The sequence below is a fragment of the Rana temporaria genome, chromosome 3 (genome assembly GCF_905171775.1).
Source record: "Rana temporaria chromosome 3, aRanTem1.1, whole genome shotgun sequence".
NCBI classification, from domain to species: Eukaryota; Metazoa; Chordata; class Amphibia; order Anura; family Ranidae; genus Rana; species Rana temporaria.
In genome coordinates, this window is record NC_053491.1 from 482,007,869 (window position 1) to 482,024,536 (window position 16,668).

The 16,668-nt window shown below is 45.8% G+C and overlaps 1 protein-coding gene across 2 annotated transcripts in view; it reads right to left on the reverse strand.

Annotated features, from left to right (window-relative positions):
- The window catches only part of LOC120933683, a 207,750-nt gene that overhangs the window by 17,412 nt on the left and 173,670 nt on the right, over nt 1-16,668 (reverse strand). Inside the window, exon 6 of one of the 2 annotated variants that reach the window (XM_040347022.1) lies at nt 6,271-6,297. The exons of the other annotated variant lie outside the window; for it this stretch is intronic. Within the exon in view, the coding sequence (XP_040202956.1) occupies nt 6,271-6,297 (27 nt within the window). The remainder of the gene's footprint in view (nt 1-6,270; nt 6,298-16,668) is intronic. 2 annotated transcript variants of the gene reach the window in all.

A 16,668-nucleotide genomic window follows, 5' to 3' on the forward strand; every position in this document is an offset into this window, starting at 1 on the left:
CTGCAATGGAGCAGGTGAGTGGTGTTTAAAATGACCGACTTTACTGAGCGTGTTTCCTGGATGGCTTTGTAAGAATACAACAGGTATGTAACTTACTCCCTCTAGTGTTGAAAACCAGGTAAGGCATCCTACTCACAGAGGATAAAAAAAAATTTCCTCCCTTACCTTTATCCCCACCGCAGGAAAGCTACTGAAATAGTAGATCCAGCCTTCACCCATCACGGCGAGTAATGTTGTGCCAACCTTCAGGTTTCCATGGGTTCCTACTTAGAGGAACCTCATACCTGGACCTGTAGAAGACTCTGGCCCAGATTCAAGAAGCACTTGCGCCCGCACAACCATAGTTGCGCGGCGCAAGTGCTTACTTGCTCCGGTGTAACGAGTGCTCCTGATTCAGGAACCTCGTTACACCGAATGCAGCCTAGGATGTGACAAACATAAGCCTCCTTATGCCTTCACATCCCAGGCTGCATTCTTGCGTAGGCCGCTAGGGGGCGCGGCCTTTGTGATCGACGTGTAGTATGCAAATTGCATACTACCACCGATTCACAAAAGTTGCGCGGGCCCTGCGTACGCAAGGTACGGAGTTTCCGTACGGCGCCTTTAGCATAAGGTTGCTCCTGCTAATAGCAGGCGCAGCCAATGCTAAAGTATAGCTGCGCCTCCCGCTCGCAACGTTCAAATTTAACGTCGTTTACGTAAGTGAACCGTGAATGGCGCTGGACGCCATTCACGTTCACTTACAAGCAAATGACGTCCTTGCGACGTCATTTGCCGCAATGCACGTCGGGAAAGTTTCCCGACGGAGCATGCGCTGTTTGCTCGGTGCGGGAGCGCGCCTAATTTAAATGATTCCCGCCCCCGGCGGGATCATTTACATTAGGCAGCCTTGCGCCCGGCTGCTTAGCATATTGCCCGCGCAATTTACGGAGCAACTGCTCCGTGAATCGCGGGCAAAGCGCAATATTTGCGTGGGCGCAGAGAAAAAAATTTGCTCTTTGCCCACGCAAATATTGCGCGATTCTACTTGAATCTGGGCCTCTGCCAGTAACTTTTCGTACCACAGTTGCATTAGTACACCAAAGCCTGGATCCCAGGTTTCTTTATACAAGGCCCGGGTACGACCCATCTTAGGCTTTTGATATCGGCCCGAGGCATGGATCCGGTTATAGCTCCTAGGCCTCCAAAAAAAACAAACAAGCTTTTCTTCTTAGCACATGTTCAGTGTGACCAACCACCTTAGACACTGGAGAAAAAACTGAGGTACTCTCCATTTGGGAGGGGTTATATAGGGCAGGAACTCAATTCTAATTGGGTTTGCCAGTGTCCAATCACCTGTGGTGACTACATAACCCATTAAGTAATTAAGGCTCTGTGTCACGTGATGTATGAGCAAGAAATACCAAGCCACCTGGCTCTTCAGCAATACTGCCACTTAGACTTTACACTTCATCCCCCTTGGCCATGTACCAAAGTTCCTGTACAATCATTGTACCTCCACTCAGCTCAGCCCACAGCTCTGGGCCCTCTGACTATAGCATGCAGACATGCATGCTTCTCCCTTGCAAGCCTGCACTCTGGCTTCTCCCTTGCACGCCTGGACTCCTCTGGAGGGTAGGGCCCAGAACACTAGTCCTGACTCTGCTATAAGCCCAGGACCCACCTGCTCAATCAACCAGCCAGACTCCTGGCTGTTTCCAAAACTCGGTCCCAGGAATGGAGATATCATCCCACCCATATCACTATGGAATCTTAGGGCTCCAGGTCCCCAACAGGATTTTACAAGCTTTGGAGGAAACTGATATAACAGATTCCTCCACATTAAATAACACTGGAGCCCCTCAACCTGCCTATTTGAGAACGCTGGGCAACAATTACCAGGACAGGGAACTGTACTGTCATAGTACATGTAACGGTCAGGGGTTAACACCGTTTACGATATTCCATTCCACCAACCCAAGACAGCTTATCCGACACTCCAACAATCCAGCAGACACGATCCATTAGAATTCCCCAGAAGGACGAGACACACAGCTCTGTCTCTGGTTCAAATGAATGACACTTTAATGGTAAACTCTCAGGTTTATATACAGTTACAAAGCATGCTGCAGTAAGAAAAGGAACAATGACACACTCCACCCCCAACATCACACAATGGGTGCTTCAATACACATTCCGTTAGACAATGACATTCAGATGAGCTAATTACTAATCATTACCCAGACGGTCTGGCTCTGCGACAAGTTATTCTCACCTGTTACACAAAACACATTCCTTTACTAAACATAATTGACATGCTAATTCACTATACCTGAAAGGTCAGACTTTCTGGCACCGAATCGACAGGAGTCAATTATTATAGCTGAGATGGCAGACATCAGGACGTTTGGAGTGTGTTAACTCACAACACATATTAGCATTAATAGAACTTTCACACAATACAGGGCTAGTTAGCATAGCACAATGAAATATCTTAGGAGCCAGACTCAATTAACACCTCAACAGTCTATGTGTCCCCACATGAATGAGTCACTCTGCTATTGACCTGTTGGGGTCAGAATTAACAACTTGTATAATTTCAAGATCTCCTGCAATACATGAATAATCATTAATGTCCCATCTCATGTAATACGAGATATCATTTCTCAGTCATCCTATGCCCCTACTGGTCATAGGATGACCCTAGACCCAAGAGTCATTAGTGAAGCTGGCACAGCTACCCTGCATCCTTAAAAAGTCTCTGGGTATCACAGGCCATTCCATCACAGTACATATATATAATAATATAATATCCTACATAAATCGGCCAACATATTACAACACCTGGTCTGATGAGTCTCGATTTCAGCTGCAACATTCAGATGGTGGGGTCAGAATTTGGTGTAAACAACATGAAAGCATAGATCCATCCTGCCTTGTATCAATGGTTCAGGTTGGTGGTGGTGGTGTAATGGTGTTGGGGATATTTTCTTGGCACACTTTGGGTCCCTTAGTATTGAACATTGTTTTAACTGGCACGGCCTATCTGAGCATTGTTGCTGACCAGGTCCATCCCTTTATGACTACAGTGTCCCCATCTTCTGATGGCTCCTTCCAGCAGGATAATGCACCATGTCACAAAGCTCCAATCATCTCACCACTGGACAATGAGGTCACTGTACTCCAATGGCCTCCACACTCACCACATCTCATCCAATAGAGCACCTTTGGCATGTGGTGGAACGGGAAATTGGAATCATGGATGTGCAGCCGACAAATCTGCAGCAACTGTGTGATGCCATCATGTCACTATGGACCATCTCTGAGGAATGTTTCCAACACCTTTTTGTATCTATGCCACCAAGAATAAAGGCAAAAGGGGGTCCAACCCGGCACTAGCAAGGTGTAACTAATAACGTGGCCGGTGAGTGTATGTTTCATTGTTAATTTCCAGGGCAAGCCGGGGGAGGGGGGGGAAGAGAGAGAGAGATCTGCATCTTAGGCTGAATACCAAGGGATGTCCTCTACGCTGCAAGGAGACTGAGGTGTGCACCTCAATCTGCTACAAACCTGGAGTTATAGGCTGAGGAACTAAGTCACTCCAAGCAGATCCAGAAGTGAGCGGACATCTGAACATCTGTTGCTGTAATGCTGGAAGAGAGACTGATCACCTAGGGACTGGCCATCTAACTAGCAGTATTAGAGCAAACAGGATAAGGTTACCATTTCAGCCCTGAGCCTATTTTTCAAACTTGTTGTTTACAAGTTAAAATCATTTTTTTTTGCTAGAAAATTACTTAGAACCGCCAAACATTATACATTTTTTCTAACACCCTAAAGAATAAAATGGCGGTCGTTGCAATACTTTGTCACACCGTATTTGTGCAGCGGTCTTCCAAAAATTAAACAACTTTGAATGAAAAAATAAAACAACAGTAAAGTTAGCCCAATTTTATTTATATTATGAAAGATTATGTTACAAACAGCGCTAATAGTGGTATGTTCTAGTGTAAATCCTAAAGAAGGAACCACTTAAACACTCGGTGCAGAATAAAAGAGTGTGTCAGTAAAATAAAGAAAAGTCCATTGATACAGTGTCCGATATAAGGAAGAAATCAGATAGCAAACACCTTCCACCCGAATTCCTTAAAGGGCACCACGTGGGACAAAGTAAGCCCCCTCTGGGGTGCGAACTCACCGCAACACAATGAATATAAGGCGATGTATAATATCTCCAGACTGACAAAACTCTTCAGGTAGGGTAATCAGAAACATCTATATAGCCCTTGTTAGGAGCATCTATTGGAGGGGTTGCAAACTCCGCTTTAATGCCACATATTACAGTGCAGTTGCCAATCTTCACCAACGCTGAGCCATCAGCTGTGGTAATTGAGCCAACATTTATTGTAGTGGTCCTGAATTCACTCAGGTCTCTTCCATCTGGCCGACATTTCTCCTTTAGAAATTTTCTGTAATATTCCAGCGGCTCCACTGACCTTTCTCGGGTCAGCTATCCTCCACACTCCCTCAATGTCTTCTTGAGAAGACATTGAGGGAGTGTGGAGGATAGCTGACCCGAGAAAGGTCAGTGGAGCCGCTGGAATATTACAGAAAATTTCTAAAGGAGAAATGTCGGCCAGATGGAAGAGACCTGAGTGAATTCAGGACCACTACAATAAATGTTGGCTCAATTACCACAGCTGATGGCTCAGCGTTGGTGAAGATTGGCAACTGCACTGTAATATGTGGCATTAAAGCGGAGTTTGCAACCCCTCCAATAGATGCTCCTAACAAGGGCTATATAGATGTTTCTGATTACCCTACCTGAAGAGTTTTGTCAGTCTGGAGATATTATACATCGCCTTATATTCATTGTGTTGCGGTGAGTTCGCACCCCAGAGGGGGCTTACTTTGTCCCACGTGGTGCCCTTTAAGGAATTCGGGTGGAAGGTGTTTGCTATCTGATTTCTTCCTTATATCGGACACTGTATCAATGGACTTTTCTTTATTTTACTGACACACTCTTTTATTCTGCACCGAGTGTTTAAGTGGTTCCTTCTTTAGGATTTACACTAGAACATACCACTATTAGCGCTGTTTGTGATTTTTTCTATGCTGACAATTGTTGTTCTTATAGATTTTAAATCTCTTTTTATATGTTTGTATTTTATTAAACGGCTGCTTTTTTTAATTTAATTTACTGTAATACACAGATGATCGATCTATCGACAATCCTCTGTTATTGATTATTGAACAGTTTCTGTCCATTTTGGCGCCGGGAGGTGTATTATAGGCCTACAGTACACCTTTTGTTCCAAAGATTATGTTACGCTGAGTAAATTCATACCCAACATGTCACGCTTCAAATTTGCGCCCACTCGTGGAATGGCGACAAACTTTTATCCTCACAAACATCCAGAGGCGATGTTTAAAAAATTCTACAGGTTGCATGTTTTGAGTTACAGAGGGGATAAAATTATTGCTCTCGCTCCGACGATTGCGGCGATACCTCACATGTGTGGTTTGAACACCATTTTCACATTCGGACGCTACTCACAAATGCGTTCACTTCTGTGCACGAGCTCGGCAGGATGAGGCAGATTTAAAAAAAAAAAAACGTTTTTTTTCTTATTTATTTAACCTTTTTTTTTACACTGTTCTTAAAAAAAATGGTGTCACTTTTATTCCTTATTACAAGGAATGTAAACATCCCTTGTAATAGAAAAAAAGCATGACAGGTTCTCTTAAATATGAGATGAGATGTGAGGTCTTTTTGACCCCATATTTACACTAAAATGCGATTACAAAAAAAAAAAGATGTTTGAAAAAATAAATAAAAAAATGTTGCTTTAGGAGCTATGGGCAGAAGCCCTGTATTGGTATGGAGCCGGGTGGGGACCATCTTCCCCTCACTCAGCTCCATACCTAACAGAAGACAGGACACGATCGCCTCCACCGCTACCAATGGCTCCGGTAAGCAGCAGAGGGCACCGGAGCGCGGTGGGAGGGGGAGCCCTCTCTCGCCACCGATAATAATGATTTAGCGGTGAACCAGCCACTGAGACCACTTTTCTCTTGAAGCGGACCACCCGCTGAAGATGAGGATATGAGGGGTTATGGTAGCTAGCTGCTGCCATAACAATGATATTCTTCTTCAATGGACCGTAGTACAACGACGGCGGGCGATTCGTAAGTGGTTAAATTAAAAAAAGCAAAAAAACTAAAAACAAATTTGAGGTCAAAAGAGAAATGTGTTAAACAGGAAATAACATTGTGTGATCATTTCCTTACCAATGTAGCCGATCCTTGGTTTATTACCTGCAAAATTGTGTTAGAGAATCAATCAGAACATACAATTCAGTTCTAAAATTACACAATTTTTTCACTACAAAAGTTAACTTTCACCTATAAAACAACTTTATTTTGTGGTTGATTTGAGGTCAGCTGTTGCTTTTAATTGCTGATACATCCAACTTTTAGTTTTTTTTTGCAGTGTGGTGGGTTACATACGCTTGTATACCTCCCTTTGTTCACAGTCCCATAGACTCCACTTGTCCTACTTAGGATTCTTTTATTTTTCTCTTATCAGCAGCAGGCGTGATTGGTGGCCTTTGTGCCACCTCTTTGCAGCATTTATTTTTATTTTGTTATTCGATATGTTCTTTTTATTTAGGATTTTTTCCTATTTTATTTTCTGCTGAGGGTAAAAAAAAAATTGTGAACTTTTGTTTTTTGGGGGGCTCGTCTTTTTTTTTGCAAAATCTATATTTTCATTTTCAAGTAGTATTGGCAGTAGCACAATACAACATTATCAAATAGAGAAAAAAACAATAACCAAGACCAGGGGGAAAAGGGGGAGGAGGGGAAAGGACAAGGGGCAAGGGTGGGGGAGGAGGGAAGGGAAAGGTGAGGGACATCAATGGGTGCATCTAGTCCGAGCTCATATAACCGTTTCAACTGGGAGCAACAGCCTACAAAATTACAGGGACAAAAGGTCACTTCGCCCGCCCAGGACATTCAATCCATGTGGGAAGGTCTCTCCCAAACTAATGGAGGGTGGTATAGCCAAATGCCCCCGCTCTTGATTAAGCACCAAAACAACTCCCTCTACTATATGTCAGTTTAGATAAACCTGAGGTATCAGGACAAACAAACTGGAGGCCAACACGGCAGTCCCAAAACTGAGCAAACAATTACACAATAAACAATTGAGAGAAGGGAGAGAAAGAGAGAATAGTGAAGTAGAGTAAGAGCAAAGAAAGGAGACAAGAAAAGTAGAAAAAGGAGAGATAAGAAGGTATATGGACCAGCACTCACCGGAGTCGCTGACGCAATGGACCCACATCTAAATGGGGTCGCGGGGATCCGACTGACGATGCGCCCGGACGAGTTCCCCAAAGGAGGGATCTGCTAGAGCAAGTAGTGCCTCATCTAAACTGGAGGAGAGCAAGGCCGTGTCATGTACGTGGGTCTTCCACTCTGCCCATGTAAGATCGAATTTTTAGCGAGTGTCCCTGCAAGTCGCTAGCCAACTCTCCACTTCCATAATCTTCCCCAACCAGTCTTGTTCACTCGGAATGTGTGAACTTTTACAGTGAATCGGTATAAGCCGTTTTGTTGCATTGAGGAGGTGGGGGAGAGCACTACGTTTGTACTGTGACAGAGGAATGGAGGGGACATGGAGCAGAAAATGCTTAGGCTGGGCCGGAATAACAATGCCCAGACCTTCAGATATGTGTTTGTCAACCATATCCCAAAACGGTCGGAGCACCGGGCACTCCCACCAAATGTGGAGGAATGTGCCCTCCTGCCCACACCCCCTCCAGCATCTATCAGAGACAGTAGGGAAGATCCTAGCCAATGTGGCAGGCACCCTATACCATCGCGTCAGCAACTTATAATTGTTTTCTTGGGTTTTGGCATCTACAGAGCTCTTGTGAGTTAAGCGATAGAGGTGGTAGAGTTGTTCATCCGTAAAGTCGGACTGTAGGTCCCTCTCCCATTCCCTAACAAAGTAGGGCCGGGGGCTGGGCGACGCATCCTCCAACATCCCGTATAGAGCAGAGATCATGTGGGGCACCAAGTCAGTAGACGTCCAAAGACGCTCGAACTCCGTCAGACTGGTTCTAATCTGCGCTAACCTGTGACACTTAGTGATGAAAGTCTCTAACTGACGGTGTCTCCAAAAGTCAAAGGGGAAGCTGCCATACCGAGCGTGTAAGGTAGTTAATGACGTCAGGGCTCCTTCGTCCACAAATTTTGCAAGGCTAACAACTCCATCCCCAGTCCATGTTCCGAGGGAGGTTTTCAGCTCTCCAGGGGAGAACCACGGGTAGCCACAGACAGGCGCCAGAGAAGAAGTCCTCGGTGCCAGTGCCAGGCAGCCATTTGCTTTATCCCACATAGCTAAGGAGTGAGTTGTCAGCGGGGAGACACAATCAGAAAGCCCCCTGTTGTCTGCTGGGACCCAGGGTGCGTAAGTCCCGCCCCGCCATCGTCTTCTCCAGGGGGACCCACAACTTAAGGGACGCATGAAACTTCCAGTTCAGAATGCGCTGTAGCGCAATTGCCTGATAGTATCGGTGAATATTTGGTATTCCCAAGCCCCCCCTCAGTTTGGACCTTTGTAGGATTGCCATCGCCAGTCTAGGTCTCCTCTCTCCCCACACAAATTTAATAAAAATACTTCTTAAGTCCGCAAAACGATTCGGCAGGCGTATAGGAATCATCTGTAGGAAGAATAGGATACGGGGTAGAACAGTAATTTTCAGAATATTCGTCCGTCCCACCCAAGTGAACATTGTCCATGAATCCCTAAATATTTAATTGAGGAGGCGGACCACGTGAAGGAGAAGGAGTCTTTCAGGGAGGACTCTAGGGCAGGAGGAACGGTGACAGGTAGTATTTCGGATTTTGTATAGTTTATCCGGAAGTTGGACACCTCCCCATACTCCCTCAGTTCACCTATCAGGACTGGCAACGAGATAAGGGGCTCAACCACATGGAATAATATGTCATCTGCATAAGCAGAGAGCTTGTGTTCTAGGGAACCTACATGTACCCCTCTGATGTTTTGGTTCGATCTGACCCTTTGCAGCAATGGTTCCAGAACCAAGGCGAACAAGAGGGGCGAGAGCAGACACCCCTGCCTCGTGCCATTCCGGATAGGGAACCCCGTGGAGAGACTGCCGTTTACCTTAACCTGGGCTGTGGGGGATACGCAGAGCATAGAGATCCAGCGTAACGTGTGGGCCCAACCCTGATTTTTCAAGGACCGTGTTGAGAAACCGCCAGTCCACGCGGTCGAATGCCTTCTCCGCGTTGGTGGACAAGATCAAGTATGGAGGCATCCGATCGCGTGTACGCGCCCAGTGAATAAGCTGTATAGCCCTGTTCGAGTTGTCTCTGGTTTCCCGTTCCATTATGAAACCAGTCTGGTCAGCGTGAACCAAGTCAGGGAGGAGAGGTTTTAAGCGGTTAGCCAGATTTTTAGAATTTTTTTTAGGTCCGTGTTTAAGAGAGAGATCGGGCGATAGCTCTGTGGTTAGGTAGGGTCCTTGCCGTCCTTTGGAAGCACCGTGATGTGCGCTAACGAGGTCTCCCGAGGGAGCTGTCCATTGGTTGCCAGGGAGCCGTCGGGGGCCAGGACTCTTGCCAGAGGGTAGGGACTTAACAGTTGCCAAAAGTTCAGCTGGGGAGATGGGGTGTTCCAGGCCTATCGCCTGTTCCAGGGACAGGGCGGGGAGCCTGATCGAGGAAAGGTACGACGTGATTTTATTTTGTTTGAGGGTCGCTTCCGCAGGGGAGGAGGCGGCCTCCAAATTGTACAAAGATTCATAATAATCGCGGAACAATGAAGCGATCTTTAAGGTGTGCTGAGCCGGGTCACCCTTAGGAGAGTGCAGCTTATGTACATGAGCCACAAGTCTCTTTTTCCGGAGCGTGCGCCAACATCCGTCCGCATTTGTTGCCATACTCATAGTATGTATGAGCTAAATAACGCAGTTTACGAGTAATTTTCCGGTCCAACAACTTAGCAAAAAGCTGTCTGAGTTTGTTCAGACGACAGAGCTCAGATGGAGCCGATCTCCGTTTATGGCTGAGCTCGGCTTGCGAACCTGCTGCCATGGTTGGGGCACCGACACCATCGAGATGTCGGAAGTTAGCCTCCAGTCTGGGAAATATACAGGGTCCAGCTGCAGTTGCGATAGAAAGCATGGGAGATCATCCTTAGTGCGTAAAATGGTGGACTTGCCATCCCTGCTGGCTTGTAGAACGAAGGGGAACCCCCATCTGTAGGTGATATTAGCCGAGCATAGGGATTCAAAGAGGGGGCCCAATGCCCTGCGCTGCATCAGGGTGCAGCGTGACAGGTCTTGATAAAAGAACAAATGGGCTCCATCAAAGTCAAAAAAGGGACGATTGCGCATCCGCTGCATTATTTGGTCTTTGATAGTGTATCTGTGTAGTTTGCATATTATATCACGCGGGTTCTCTGCATCCTGTGAGGGGGGTCTGAGGGCCCTGTGTGCTCTATCAATTTCCACAGTCTCAGTAGGGGAGAGGCCCAGCAGCTCTTTGAATATGTCTTGCAGTGTAGGGACAATATCTCTGGCCCCTGTTGCCTCTGGTAGTCCCCGTATGCGTATATTGGACCTGCGGATGCGGTTCTCATAATCATCAAGTTGTGAAATGAGACTCTCTATGTGATGGTCCTGCGCTGCACACCTATCACTTAGTTGGGAAATAGTAGGCAGGGCCTCCTTCACAGTCTGCGCCAAAGCCTCCAATCTCGTGCCCAACTGGGTAGTATCTGCTTTCAGTTGCTCAATGTCCTGTTTGAAGGCCCTCTCAACTCCAGTAGCAAAGCGGTCCAGGTCCTCCCTGGAGGGGAGGGATAGAAGATGCTGCCGCAGGTCTCTGTCCCTCAATAAGTCTGATATCTCAGAGCCCTGGCCCATCGAAGCTGAGGAGTCTGGGGAGAGAGGGGGGTCGGATCCCTTACCAGTGATGGCGTCTGTATGGGGGACCCTCCGTGCTTCGGCGGTGTAGAAGGCTTTGGCGCGTGATTCACTGCAGCATCTGTCCCCTTGCTCTTCCCGGACACCATCTTGGATGTCCCTGCACGCGGCTGTGCTCCGCTGCTGAAATAGGCGTTAATGGTGCCGGCTCTGGGCTGCGTGGTTGTCCTGTTCCTGGAGGAGGCTTTCCGGCCCTGGGACATGCCGTTAGAGCTCGGGTAGGAACCGCGGATTCGCCGGATCAGGCTAGTGTAGCTGCGGTGTGTGAGGAGCTCCGGGAGTCTGCTGCTTCACTCGACCATGTACAAGCCATCCCCCGGGGGCTCGTCTTTTAAGATTTTTTTGGGGGATTTAGAGGAATTTTTTATTGGCTGCTGAAAAGATATTTTAGCTGTCAGGGCTGCGGTTAGAAATCATGTGGCCCCATACAGTCTACCCGATAAGGCCCCCTTCACAGCTACTCCTGGCCGAAAGTGACTGAGGACATACATTTATCATTGTCAAAAAAGGGGGGTAATGCTGCACTGTATAGGGTGAGTGGGAAAGGGACTAAGGGACAGATTCTCGTAGAACTGCGGCGGCATAACGTACCCCGTTTATGTTACACCGCCGCAAGTTTTCAGCGTAAGTGCCTGATTCACCAAGCACTTACCTGTAAACTTGCGGCGGTGTATCGTAAAGACGTCCGGCGCAAGCCCGCCTAATTCAAATGGGGCGTGTACCATTTAAATTTGGCGCGCTCCCGCACCGAACATTCTGCGCATGCTCCGTTCGCAATTTTCCCGACGTGCTTTGCGCGAAATTACGGCGCCCCGACGTGTTTGTGAATGGCGACGTGTGTCACGTACTTACGCCGGAAATATATATATTTTTTTAAATTTGACGCGGGAACGACGGCCATACTTTAACATGGGCTGTGTAAAGTTAAGGCATGAAAAAACATGACTAACTTTGCGACGGAAAAAAAAGACTTGCGATGACGTAACGACCGCGCGTACCTTCGTGAATTGCCGTAAAACCTCATTTGCATACCCGACGCTGGAAAACGACGTGAACTCCACCCAGCGGCGGCCAAAGAATTGCATCCTAAGATCCGACGGTGTAAGTCAATTACACCTGTCGGATCTTAGGGCTATCTATGCGTAACTGATTCTATGAATCAGTCGCATAGATACTCTCAGAGATACGACGGTGTATCAGGAGATACGCCGTCGTATCTCTTTCTGAATCTGGCCCTAAGTAAATATAACTAGTATTAAGAAAAAGTGATCAGTCAATCAAATGTAAAACATGCAAGACATATGTTAAAACACATGAAACATATGTAACACTCAAACAAATATAAAGCCTTATAGGTAGATTCACGTAGAGATGCCTAAACTTGCGGCGGCGTAGCTTAGCGTGTTTAGGCTTCGCCGCCGTAAGTTAGCTAGGCAAGTACATGATTCACAATGTACTTGCCTGCTAAGTTACGGCGGCGTAGCCTAAAGCAGGCGGGCGTATGGGCGCCTAATTCAAATGTGTGTAAGTGGGGCGTGTTTTATGTTAATGGGACTTGACCTTACGTTTTTGATTTTTTTTCTTAACTGCGCATGCGCCGGGCGCCTACATTTCCCAGTGTGCATTGCGGCTAAGTACGCAGCACGGGCCTATTGATTTCGACGTGGACGTAAACGACGTAAATCACTATTCGCGGACGACTTACGCAAACGACGTAAACATTTTGAATCTCGAAGCGGGAACGGCAGCCATACTTTAACATTACTATTCCATCTAATAGATGGAATAACTTTAGGCCTGATAATGCCTTACGGAAACTGCGTAAATGTACTGCGGCGGCCGGGCGTACGTTCGTGAATCGGCGTATCTACTAATTTACATATTCTACGCCGACCGCAATGGAAGCGCCACCTAGTGGCCAGCCTCAATATTGCAACCTAAGATAAGACGGCGCAAGCCATCGTATCTTAGATATGTTTAAGCGTATCTCTGTTTGAGCATACACTTAAACATAAGTCGGTGTAGATTCTGAGTTAGGTCGGCTTATCTACTGATAAGCCGGCCTAACTCTTTGTGAATCTACCTAAAAATAAATAAACCTTAAAAAGGCAAAGTGCTGAGTGCAATTGTGCAAAAAACATGCATTACAAAAAAAAGTCAAGTTAGTCTTAACGGTAACTTGTTTTCCATGAGTCTTTCGGGACGGCACCTTGAGAGTGTGGCTTCACTCACTTGACAGGAAACACACCTGTAGTAGTAGAGAAACCTCCGGCCCAAGCTGGAACACATAATCAGAGTATGGTTAGTCACAGCATAATATTCAAAACAATAAGGGCGGGTTGCTGCTGTCCTGAAAGACTCATGGAAAACAAGTTACCGGTAAGTCTAACTTGACTTTTCCCTTATCGTCTTTCAGGACAGCACCTTGAGAGGATAACAGAGACTTGCCCACTTAGGGAGGGACCACAACCTGCAAGACATTTTTTGCCAAATCCTGATTGCTTGCTGACAGAAGATCCAGTCTGTAATGACGGACAAACGTAAGGTAACTTGACCGCGTAGCAGCCTTGAAGATTGGATCTGGGGTGGCACCAGCCATTTCTGCCCATGTAGTGGCCTGAGCCCTAGTAGAGTGTGCTCTAATTCCCAATGGGGGAGATAGCCCTGCTTGGGAGTAGGCTTCCAGAATAGTGTTTTTTAGCTATCTAGCTATTGACCCCTTAGATGCTTGGTGGCCCTTCTTTTTTCCTGAAAAAAGTATGAACAAGGAGTCCGAAGATCGAAAATCTTGGTCACTTCAAGATAATGTAGCAAGGTTCTTCTCACATCCAACATGTGGAATTGGTGTTCCTTCTCCCCCTGATGGGTTAGAACAGAAGGTCAGTATGACAATTTCCTGCGACCCTGTCGCAGGAAACCCCGTCCGCTTATACCGATAGGAAACGGTTTCTTTATTGACAGGGCGTGCAGCTCACCGATTCTCCTGGCTGTCGTAATTGTCACTAGGAACACCGTTTTGAGAGTAAGGTACTTCAGAGAAATGTCTTTTAGCGGTTCAAAGGGTTCCTTAGATAGTGTCTGAAGAACCACTGACAAATCCCAACTGGGGAAGTGTCTCACGGGAGCTGGTCTGGATCTAGAAAGCGCCTTGAAAAATCTTGAAACGAACGGCTCTGAAGATATAGGCCTTTCCAGAAAAACTCCCAATGCGGCTATCTGCACTTTAAGTGTACTGACTGACAAGCCTTTTTCTGCTCCATTCTGAAGAAATTCCAGAATTGACACTAGATTTTTCACCGCTCTATTAGACGAGTGACACCAGGAGTTGTAGACCTTCCAGTATTTAGCATAGATCTTCCTGGTAACCACCTTTCTACTGGAAAGCAAGGTAGTCACAAGAGGTCGAGACAGACCTTTTCGTCTCAATAATGGCCTCTCCGATACCACGCCGTGAGGCTTAGACAGGCCACCTCCGGATATTATATCGGATCCTGTAGAAGTAAGTCCTGCCGGAGCGGCAGCCGCCATGGCGGTCTGACTGTCATTTGAAGAATGGTGGTAAACCAAGCCCTTTTTGGCCAGAATGGAGTAATTGAGTAAGTGAGAAACTTATATAGCGCAACACATGCGAACTGAATCGCCTCAGGGCGCTTGGTATCCATTCCCTAATGTATTTTGCCTTCAGAATAGATGGGTTTTGAGTTTTTTTCTGAAGGCCTGGTGATTCACTAGGTCCCTGGACTGCGAATCTTAGAATTACTTCCACCTTCTCCTTCTGAATCTTCCTCAGTACCAACGGAATTTGTTGAAACGGAGGAAAGGTGTAACCCAGCTGGAAGTTCCAAGGCTGTATTAACGCATCTGTTCCCTAGGAACTGTCGTTTCTGTGAATGGAGAAAAAGACCCTAAGTTGCGCATTTTCTTCTGACGCAAATAGGTCTAATTGTGGTTGGCCCCAGGCCCGGATGATCATTGTGAAGACTTCCAGATTTAGGGTCCAATCTGCTTCCTGAATCCGTCTTCTGCTTAGAAAATCCGCCACTATATTTAAAGTGCTTTTGTGGTGGACCGCTGATAAGGACAGCAAATGATTTTCTGCCCAGTTTAGAATGTCTGAGGCGAGAATCTGAAGTGTTTTGCTTCTTGTGCCTCCTTGCCTGTTTAACCACTTAAGGACCACGCACTGTATATATATACGTCATTTTTTTAAAGATGGATATCTCGGTAATGGCAGTTAATCTGATTGATAGATAATTAGATAGATCAGATAGATAGATAGATAATCAGATAGATAGATAATCAGATAGATAGATACAAACAGATAGATAGATAATCTGATTATCTATCTATATATCTGATTATCTGTTTGTATCTATCTATCTTTCTGATCTATCTATCTATCTATCTATCTATCTATCTATCTATCTATCTATCTATCTATCTATCTATCTATCTATCTATCTATCTGTCTCTGTCCTATCCAATCTATTCCTCTGTCTGTCTGCAGATCACATTGTCTGCGAGTGAAGTTGGGGGGGGGGTTGGTTGGGGTTTTGTTTGCGCCCCCCCAAAAAAATGCCGCACCAGCCGCCACTGATCAGGAGATCACTCCTGATGAAGTCACATGACCGTGACAAAAACGCATCGAGACACCAGAGGCACCGGAGGTGACGTGTGTAAGCATGCTGCTTGTTTTATGCTGATTTTTAAGCAATTTATTGTGAGTCCCCCGATTTGTGTTTTTTATTAATAAATATTTTTAACTACTACACCATTGGCGTATGTATATCCCTTTGTGAGGATCACTGCTGATATATCAGACGGGGCCCCACAGGGAGACTCTGTTTAGAGTCCTAGGTTAAACAGTTTCAAGAGACGCCTCACCAGGAAACGACTGGAGTGTATGCCGATTGTACCTAGAGAGATCTTTATATGCTGTTACGTTAGAGCAGTAAGGTAAAGGGACATCCTCACTAATCACAAGGGGAAAAGGAGCACTTTCCTATTTGATATCCACGTTGGCAACTTGACACCAGCACTGGCACTTTATGTTGTTGCTGTTTGCACATAAATACTGAAGTTTATACATTGTTGCAATATTGATTTTTGAATACAACATTTGGAGGACTTTTTTTTTGTTATGCATGTTTTTTGCACAATTGCACTCAGCACTTTACCTTTTTAAGGTTTATTTATTGTTGCTTTATATTTGTTTAAGTGCTACATATGTTTCATTTGTTTTAACATATGTCTTACATGTTTTACATTTGATTGACTGATCACTATTTCTTAATACTGGTTATATTCACCTAGTCCCTGTCCCACTCACCCTATACAGCGCAGCATTAACCCCCTTTTTTGACTATTTTTGGTTTGATACACTTTCAGTGCTGCAGCTGCATCATTTTCTTGGAGTACACCATGGGACACAGAGTCCAAGTCATTACATAGTGGGTTGTATAGTTCACCAAAGGTGATAGGACACTGGCACAACCAATGAAGACAGGCTCCCTTCTATATAACCCCTCCCCTAAGGGAAGTACTTCAGTTTTGTAGCAAAGCAATATGTAATCCAGAAGAGGGGCGGGACCTCTGTGTCCCAAGGTGTACTCCAAGAAAATAATTTTACAGGTAAGCTGTTATTAAAAATCCCATTTTCTTTATCGTA